Source organism: Bemisia tabaci, chromosome 1 (genome assembly GCF_918797505.1).
Source record: "Bemisia tabaci chromosome 1, PGI_BMITA_v3".
Taxonomy (NCBI): domain Eukaryota; kingdom Metazoa; phylum Arthropoda; class Insecta; order Hemiptera; family Aleyrodidae; genus Bemisia; species Bemisia tabaci.
This window is the reverse complement of record NC_092793.1, coordinates 21,405,427-21,415,140: the sequence shown is the minus strand read 5'-3', so window position 1 is coordinate 21,415,140 and position 9,714 is coordinate 21,405,427. Positions and strand designations below refer to the sequence as shown.

The 9,714-nt window shown below is 38.5% G+C and overlaps 1 protein-coding gene across 3 annotated transcripts; it reads left to right on the top strand.

The window, feature by feature from the left end:
• The first annotated feature begins 401 nt into the window (after window positions 1-401).
• On the top strand, window positions 402-8,592 carry LOC140224218 (cytochrome P450 6k1-like). 3 transcript variants are annotated; one of them, XM_072297939.1, is made up of 6 exons: window positions 402-691; window positions 1,834-2,522; window positions 3,454-3,719; window positions 5,237-5,464; window positions 6,245-6,496; window positions 8,137-8,592. In XM_072297939.1, the coding sequence occupies exons 2-6, from the start codon at window positions 1,852-1,854 to the stop codon at window positions 8,301-8,303; spliced, it is 1,584 nt and encodes a 527-aa protein (XP_072154040.1). In that variant the 5' UTR covers window positions 402-691; window positions 1,834-1,851; the 3' UTR covers window positions 8,304-8,592. The 3 variants fall into 3 exon arrangements, with proteins under 3 accessions (XP_072154040.1, XP_072154034.1, XP_072154032.1); XM_072297933.1 differs by having other exon boundaries at window positions 402-807; XM_072297931.1 differs by having other exon boundaries at window positions 402-857.
• Window positions 8,593-9,714: the final 1,122 nt, after the last annotated feature.

Genomic DNA, 9,714 nt, shown 5'->3' with positions numbered 1-9,714 from the left:
AGATGAAACTCACAGAAAAAATATCGTGATTACTTATTTACCTGAGAAATTATTCTAATTATTTTAAAAGCTGTTAAAACAATTTCAGTACATTTAAAATACAGGGAAAAGTTTCAAATTCCAAAGTACACCTACAAAAAACAATATCTACAATGAATTTCTGATTCCTTCATTTCAAGCTAAATTCGTCTGCTAAGTTTATTAATTTAATTCCAGTCACAAGTCGACGCTGCTTACTTTAAAAATGTCTTCGATCATTGTGAAAAAAAGATTTATAGTTGATATGAAACGATTCAGGATATCATATTGGTTGAAACTTTTTTAACTGAAAATGCAGCCCCCCCCCCACCTCCTACCGAGTATGACGAGTCGAGCACCCCCCCCCCCCCAAATTGTCTTTGACGGGGTTGATGACGAAAATCGTGGGCTGTTATCCTTAACTACGCGTTATTTTTTAAGATTCATACTCAGTGCGTAATACTAGAATTCAACCTCCTTCCCCCTCGTGTTTTGACTAATACTTGAAATTTCTTGTATCGTAAGAATGAACTTTAAGCCCCTTGATGATGCTTGAAAAGTCGGCATCAGTTGATGAGCTGCTCTGCCTGTATAATACCTGCAATAAATATTTCGTTATCACGTCTTCTCATTCAAGACGAAGAGACATTGTTGCCCAGGAAATCTGGCTGAGGTAAGACTCGTTCAAGTGAGCATTCCTGACCGTATAATACCTGCAATAAATAGTTAGTTTTCCACTGCTTTTCATAAAAGACAAACAGACGTTGTTTGCTAGGAAATTAAGTTGAGGTAAGTTTTTTTTTCAGATTTCAAGTCTTTCAGAGCTGTTGCTGGTCGAGGTTAGTAATACGAATTTTTGGGTTTTTACTTTCTATTTGTCATTTTACTTTTGAATGACAGTGAAAAACATTGAAATTCACTGTTTTCTGTCTTTAATTTTTCTATGACAATTAATTTTGTAAGTCGTATGACAACGACTATAGATTTAAAACCATCTTCGAATACGAATTTGCACATAAAAAGGGAATGGTGCTCGGTAAAAAGGAATCTTCTTCCCTCATATGAGGGGTATCTTGAAAACCCCCCCTTACCAATCACCTGTGTCAATCTAGCTTAAAAGCTCAAACAACTACGGACGCTTTGAACCATTGTAATTAGAAACGATCGATGGGTAGCATAATTGGCATATGCTAGTCAGATTACAAGGAAAATGATTGCTCTACCTACGAGGCGTGTTACGTTTTCCCTCTCACCTATGTTTGAATCACTTTCAAATTTAATACACATTTGTCCAATTAAAGATTCCATGTATTCATCTAATATTTCTCTTTCACATTTGTCTTATGTGTTTGTGTGGCTCTTGTGAAATTAGCCAGATTTAGACGGTTAAAGTAGTATCGCAATAAAAAAGAAAAAGAAAAAAATTCGGGTGACAAAGAAGTCTGTAGCCAAATATGTTCTATAATAAGTTCAAACAAGGTCCTCTTGGAAAAAATGATTTATATTCTAAAATTTAGAGCTCCAATACCCTCAATCTGACTTTTGTGCAGCATGGAAAATGTATTTTGACGGTTCCATACGAGCCGTAATCAGCACGGTTTGTCTGAGCGAAAAGTACCACTAAGATGAAATCCTTTCTTTTTAAATTGCCCCATTTATTTTACAGAGAATGATATTACAGTAAATTAACATGATTGAAAGAACATTGCATCAGAATTAAGTTTCTTCGGTCATGGTACTACTTTAAAGTTTATGAAAACAAAGAAAAGAAGGACCCTCTGCTATGAAAGCTTCACTTTTCATTTCGTTTTCCAGGTACCAACGAACAAATAAATGGAGTTATTAACAAGTGTAGTAAACTCACAAGTTACTTTAGCGCTACTGTGCATCAGTGTTGCTCTCTATGTATGGTTCCTCATCCAGAAAAAGTTTAGTTACTGGAATAAGCGCGGCGTTCCCGAAATTTCAATCCTGACATGCCTACCCAACTTTATTGTGCAACTTCTTCAAATCAAAAGGTTTTCCACAATCGTGAGCGAGTACTACAAGGCTACGGAGGGTCACAGTTTTATCGGGATGTATCAGGGTCTCCGGCCAGCAATCATGCTCCGAGACCCCACAATGGTCAATGATTGGATCGTCAAAGGATTCTCCAACTTCCACGACCGCAATTCGCCACCCGACGAGAAAGCAAGGAACTTGTCCGGAAACCTCCTTTCTCTAACCGGCGAGCGATGGCACATTGTTCGCGCCAAAGTTTCACCGGCCTTTAGCTCGGTCAAGCTCAATTTTATGTATGATGCTAACAAAAGCTACGCTGTGGAGGCCAGGATTTACCTAGAGAGGTTATGCTCAGGCAAAAATGAAGCTATAGTTGATGTTGATGACTTCGTGAGTAGATACGCCATGGATGTGATAGGGGCATGGGGCCTGGGCGGCGAATGTAATGCAATCAAAGACCCTCAAAACTGTGAAATTAAGAAGATTTTGGATCAATTTATGAGGTAAGCGGTCATTCTGACGGTAAATACCGTGTTCTTAGAGGCAAATCTTGAGGTCAATAAAATTGAATATTGTTTAATGTATTTCAAGTTACATCGAAAATGATTGAACTACCTCGTAGGGTACAGAATCCAGGGGCCAATATTATTTACACGTACACTTTGAGAACGAGGGAAAAAGAACGTGCCCTAACTCCAGACTCTTATGAAACAAACATTTAATCCTCCTTAGTGACAAGAAATGAATGAAAAGTATGAAGAATTTGAATAACTTCTTAGGTAAAAGGTACATTAATAGGTCCCAAATAAAAAATAAATTGACTTTGATTCTATTTGCTTTTATAGGAGATGCCTTTAGCTTCACAATTATAAAGAACTTACCAACATTATTTAAACAATGAAAACATAATGCTTTAGGTAATCACTATTTTGCTTAAAATTTTGTCAAACATGAAGAGCGCTCATCTACAAATAGATTTATCTAGATTTATGAGTCTTCTTTTTTCTTTTTCAAGAATTTTTACCTTCTTCTGGCGTGTTTCTTGGAAACTGAAAATGCAATATTTTAAAACTTTTTCCTTATTGAAATTAGGGCTATAAATGGAACCAGAGTTTTGAGTGTGGACACATAACCTTTTTTAGTGCCTAAATATAACTCAAAAAAGTTGCAAAACAATTTGCCAAACTTTCAACTTTTGAATAGGAACGTTAACTAAATAGATCTTTATATCTCCGGTTACTGTTGTAGCTAACAGTCATATTTGCATGTCTTCAGGCTTATAACTCTAAAAGTTTCTGAGAAAATGCATCTAGAAGTTTAGCAGATTTTTCTTTTAATCAAATGGGACCTACTCCCTAATTTGACTTATTCAGTAATTTATTTTGTCACAAATAAATGGAAAAAACAGATGGAATCTTTAAAATATTATTTCAGGAGCAGTTGGCGGCGATCTATGGAACTGTTCCTCTCCATGGTCCACCCAAGTCTTGCGAGGCTTTTTCGCTCGAGGTGTTTCTCCAATATCTCAAACTTCATCACTTCAGTAACCAATCAAGCCATAAAGACGAGAAACGAAAACGGATCATCCGGAAAAGATTTTCTCCAATATTTAATTAATGTTTGTCGTGCTGAGACTGAAGGTGAACAAGAAGAAGGGGAAACCATGTTAAATGGAGTGCCACAGCCATTGAAAAACGAGGGTAAGTAAATATCCATATTTATATTCACTTTGGTATTTGTTTTAGTGACTATGAGAGTGGTATTAAAAATTTTCCCTTAGGGTCTTTCCCCTAAGTTTAAAAGGTCCCTTTAAACTTTAAAGAGCGCTAGATACATGCGTGTGCATTCATTTCTTAAACAGAGGAGACACAAAGCAAAATAATCGTTTTATTACGCCAATCATGAACAAATATCCAGTTCGAATGAATGTTATTTCTCGTTTAAACTTGTGAGCAGTAAAACTTTAAAATGTTTCAAGCGTAAAGGAAAAGCTTAGTTAAATGTGTTTCAGATGAGGCCACTGACAAATATCATCACCAATGCACAACTCATTTTGGGGGAAAACTATTGAATTCAAGCAATAATCGTTGAACAAAAAATCAAAATTAGCGTAAGAATATTTTGTAAAGAGCTGGATATATTTATGTTAAAAGGAACTATGTGTGCAGGATTTGCGTACATCATAGTTCCATTTAGCATAAGGACGTCCAACAGTAACGACGAGTCTCTCCTAATGCAGACATATTATTTCAAATTTTATTTCATTTTCAAGAGTCCTTCATAGATGCCTAAGTTTTTCAATGCCTTACTTAAGTGCGCAAGCTAAATTACACATAGAGTAAAATATGAAAAGTCAGAAAGCTTTGACGAGCATAAGAACTTTGCGCGAAAGTTAAGTTCCGTAAACCTATCTCTGTGTGGACAAGACCTGGAGGCGTTCCATTTGTTAGTATTGAACGAAAAAATTATGAAAGAACAAACATAAATGAGGGTTTAATAATTTTAACTTCCGCCGCCGCGCCGCGCTGACCGCACTGTATTTGGCGCAATGCGTGAAGTATTCCGACAGTCTTGTAGGCGCTATGCGTTTCACGCCGACGGCTGCTGAACGCACTGTGTTGGACGCAACGCGTGAAGTATTCACGCAGTCTTGTAGGCGCTATGCGTTCTACGCTGACCGCACTGTTTTTGGCGCAATGCGTGAGGTTTCATGCATTCTTGCAGGCGCTATCCGTTTCACGCTGACCGCAATGACCGCACTGTGTTTGATGCAATGCATGAAGTATTCGTGCAGTCTTGTAAGTGCTTATATGTGTTACATGCCGATCGCCGCGCCGAGGGCTTCTCCTTTTCATTTCAAGTCCTCCTTATCATTTCTCTCTAAGTCGCGCCGTTCCAGGCCAAATTGCGTGTTTGGTCTCTCTCTTAACTCGACTTCTTGAAGGTGCTGTCTCTTGTATCACTAAGAGACGACAAAATTAGAAATTACCATACTGTCAGGAAATGAGAGATTTTGTCGTCTTTTCTTGTTTGTAATTTTGTTTTTATAAATCCGATTTTTTTATACCTACACTTTAAAAAATTGCGAATTTTTGCAGCCCCTTAGATGTGCCGCCATGGGCCGCGGCCCATGTGGCCACCCCCTTAATCCGGCCCTGCTTTCGAAGAAGCTAACGCACTCTTTAGAATTTTCATGCCCTCCTTTTTTTAATTTCAGACTCTGTGTTCACTGAAAATATCGTGGCAAGCACAATTGTCAACATGCTTGCGGCTGGACTTCACACTGTGGCCGCTACGACAACATTCTGCCTCTACGAGTTAGCGTATCATCCTGAGATTCAGGATAGAGTTTTTAAAGAAATTCAGACAGTCAAAAATGGATCTGGCAATGAAATACAATTTGCGGACCTGAAAAAATTCTCATACTTGACGCAAGTTATCAGCGGTACGCTCCTCATTTCGATTTCGTTTTATAAATGTGCGAGATAAACCCTATTAAGCTTATAATCGATGTAGGGGCCGTCCATAAATTACGCAACCCATTTTTCCTGACTTTTCAACCCCTCCCTTTTCCTACGTCACCTACATGTCACTCACCCCCAGACACCCCCTCCCTAAAAATTACGTCATTTCAAGCGTTTCTCCCCTTTTTGCGTAGATGTGAGACTATTGTAAACCTTCAACCTTAGTTAAAAAGTGACTTATAAATAACGTTGAACACGTAAGAAAAGTCTACAATCCACAATTTTCCTCACTATGAGTGTTCAAAGCTCCACTGTTTTCCGATTCAAGGTAATATACTCGTTTTTTAAATCGGTTAAGCTTCTTTCTTCAGTGAGACATTTTCATACAGACATGCTACGCTTTTGAATTTACAAGATTACACTAAGTTAGGATATACATGGTCCATCACTTTCGCTCAACCCCCCCCCCTCCCTAGTTGTCACCAACATGCCACGCATCTTCCGACCCCCAAGAAACCCCCTCCCCTTGGGGTGGGTGACGTAATTCATGAACAGCTCCTGAGGATTGAAGTTTGATCTCCGACCGATCAACAAATTATTATGTTTTCATAAAATTAAGTAGATCAGGGAAAAAGTATTATTATGTATCAAGAGTATACATATTCATATATTCAAACTATCATTCCTTCTATTAGGTAATTTTTATTTTTATTTTAACGCTCATTTTCTTTCTTTAAATTCATATATTTTTTTCCACGCAGAAACTCTCCGGAAACATCCACCTGGTGGATTAATGGTGAGAAAATGCACAGAGACTTTCAACGTGCCTAACTCCTCTTTTGTGATAGAGAAGGGAGTTGATCTTTTGATTCCAACAATCGGTTTTCACCACGATCCGAAGTACTTTCCAAACCCCGAAAACTTTGATCCGGAGCGGTTTTCAGCGGAAAATATCGATAAAATTGTACCTGGATCATATTTACCCTTCGGTGAAGGGCCACGATTTTGCATTGGTAATAAAATTTCAGATTGGTATTAATTTTTTCATTTTAAAGTTTTTATATTTTTAAGGTCTTTATCCCCTCCGAAGTAACTACAAAATAAAAACGGTTTTGTTGAGACTTATCATTTTTTTAAAACTTGGCAATATAACTTTTATTACACCTTTCACTTGACATCACGTACCTAGATGAGAGTCTGAGCCTATTTCACAAAACTTCAGGGGGTGAAGGGGCGGGGATCAAGCTCGGGCTCGGGAGTTGCATAACGCTACCGATCCGTGGAGAGTCGATATTTTCTGAAAACCAGAGAATCCAGTAATATTGTCTTCCCCTTCAAGCTCGCCATTAAGTTAAGCTCTTTGCATAAAAAGCCAAGCATTGAAGATATTCATGGATTCAGTGACTTTTTTGTGTGTTTCTGAATCGAGATATCATGAAAAACGCCCTGTAAGTCTAAGTTCTGAATTCTGCCGTTTTCCCATTTTTAAAAATGGGGAAGGATGACTTCATATACAGGCATCAACTATGTTTGAAAAAGATAGGCTCAAGATTTCATTGCGCTCATTGCTGGTGCATTCCGGGGGAATTAAATTGACAAATTTTACAAAGTGCGCCACGCATTACTTGAGCATTCCCGTAAGACGTGATTTAGGTTATTGATGTTATGAAAATTAAGCTACGACAATAAAAGAGTGAAATTTGAAGCATTTGCTTGCACGACTTACTTGGTCCCCGTCAATTAGAATATAATTGTTGATACTGCTTTGAATTAAGATTTACGGAGGTTTTTCTTTCCCCAGAGAGATACCTTCCTCTCCAGAACAGCTAAGTACACGTGTCATCAGTAAGAAATGTTCCACGACATGATGTCTCTTACCGCACAAAATATTTGATGTCCGCAAGGTCACACACATTTTCAAGAGCATTTATTGCTTGTTAACAGCTCAGACATGCATACTCATAAGATTTGTGCCAAATAAATTTACTTGACAAAATGAAGTGTAGGGCCTTATTTTAAGTGCGTCTTGAAAGCCTGTTAAGCCAGTGCCCCACGAATTTCGCGCGTGCGGACCAGATATTGACGCTTCAAATAAACTACTTACCGCACTGGATAAAAAGGTACGGTCTACATAGATGTACCGACCGCGTTCCAGGCTCAGAGGCCTAAACTAGAGCGAAAGCTTCAATGGAATAATTGATTCGTGCGAAAAAATTAGATGCTATATGAAGTGTTTCAAAATGTGATCTTGAAGTACTCAATGTGTTTATTTTAGACATGGGCTGGTTGATCTTAGACATTAGAAATTCAGAATAATTTTAGGTGAATGTCTTAAAAATATAATTAAAATATAGCTGAAGACATCAACTTTGTTCATTACTACTATAGGGCAACTAGACAACAGTTATTCTGTAAAATGTTGATTCGATTGCTGATCTCAATCTTTTTCGGCAAGATTTTTGTTTGAGCGCAACGGGAACTTCATCATTAAACCTAGAGTTGAATGATAATTTAACCAGCCCCTATAATTTTTCTTTGCGAAGTTGGCACCTACAATATTGAGAACACAGTCTATTTTTATGTAAGGAGCTGTTTATAGGCAAGATCTGTTAGACTCGCTACCTATCTAAGACTTTTCTCCTCTTTTTTTCAGCAAACCGGATGGCTATGATGAACGTCAAGGATATGCTTATCACCATATTGTCAGAATACTCCTTACATCCATGTTCTAAGACTAAAAATCCACTCAAATTTGACCGGAAAACTTTCACTCTGAGTCCGGAAGGTGAAGTTTGGCTCTGCATCAAACGGAGAATCTAACCGTTACTAGAATACCCTCGTGGAGGAGAGTAGGGGCACCGGCACCGATGAGACCTTCGTTCTTCGTAGACTCCTAAAATTCACAAAACAAATGGTAGCGACTGTTTCCAATCGTTGAAGGTCATCACCTGCTGCATATGGTATCAATTTGCCTTTGCAACGGTCAAGGTTGAATTTTTTTTTTTTTTTTTTTTTTTTTAAATATAATGTAAGAAATTGGCATAAACCTCGGTAAACTAACTGTCCGATTTGAGTAAAGTTCAAGGCGATATAAACAAAATAAGACCATATACTTTCTGTCGTTTTGAATTGTATGAATACAACTTCCGCCACTTTTATGATTCCCGAGAGTTCGATAGACTCTACAATGTCTGAGGCATTAGAAAAAGTGGCGTCAGTTCTTTTATCCCATGCACTAATCTCCCTGAATTATTCATTATTATTAATCACCCTGAATTATTCTCGAAAAATCGTTATACAGTGAAATGTCGATTTTCTGGAGATCGGTTCGGTCGACCCTATGTTCCGTGCGTCCGCACTTCGGAAACTAGGTGGGGTAGGCAGGGTACAGTGCATTGGCGGATCCAGCCAATGGGCAACACAGTATTTTCTCCATTTAGACCTATGGAAATGTATCGATTCTTGGAGGGACCAGGTGTTCCGACAAGAATCGATTATTTAGCATAGGTTGTTTAAATGGAGGAAATTCGGTGTCGCCGAACTGCTGGATCCGCCTCCAGTGCAGTACCTCTAAGGTTACGGGTCCTGCGGATACCAAGTGCCAATGGATGGGTGTTCTCATGAAGATGCGAAAGGGTTACGTAGGGCTGCACTCCAGCAGTTTTGCGTCATAGAATGCAGTATCGCTGTGGTGCAGTTTTACGTTACACGTTACCTTCACAAAGGTCACCCCAGCACGCTCCACTAAGTCTCTTAAGTGCGCGGACTCATGGAACATAAGGTCGATTGAAAACGGAACCACAGAACTGCATATTAAAGGTCTTGTGTTCCTTGTGTGCGTGTAAGCGATCCTAAATACTTTCCTGAACCCGGTAGATTTGACACAGAACGATTTTCAAGGAAAAATATCGAGAAAATTGTTCCTGGCTCTCATTAACTTTTCGGCGAGGGGCCCCTATTCTGTATTGTGAGTTATCGCTAAGGTTTTGTTACCAAGGATGAAGATATGTTGTCAAAGCCAAAGTAGGTTGCTCGGTCAAGAAAATAAAAGGAGCAGTTGCCAAAACTCTCTCGGTTGTTGAAAAACGCACGAACAAAATCGTAGGAGTGTATGGATAGTGTCTTCCTCTGCTGGAAAATTCTGCTTGTACTTGGCTAAAGAATCAACTTCACTCTGTTAATAGAAGTAAATGGTCCGGAAAAGCATTTTCAAAATGAAAGGGGAGCCCAA

Excerpts from the sequence above, each read along its gene's own strand:
- LOC140224218 (XM_072297939.1), top strand. The coding sequence starts at position 1,852 with ATGGAGTTATTAACAAGTGTAGTAAACTCACAAGTTACTTTAGCGCTA. Across the intron at positions 2,523-3,453 it reads ATTTTGGATCAATTTATGAG|GAGCAGTTGGCGGCGATCTA; the intron begins GTAAGCGGTCAT and ends ATATTATTTCAG. Across the intron at positions 5,465-6,244 it reads CTTGACGCAAGTTATCAGCG|AAACTCTCCGGAAACATCCA; the intron begins GTACGCTCCTCA and ends TTTTCCACGCAG.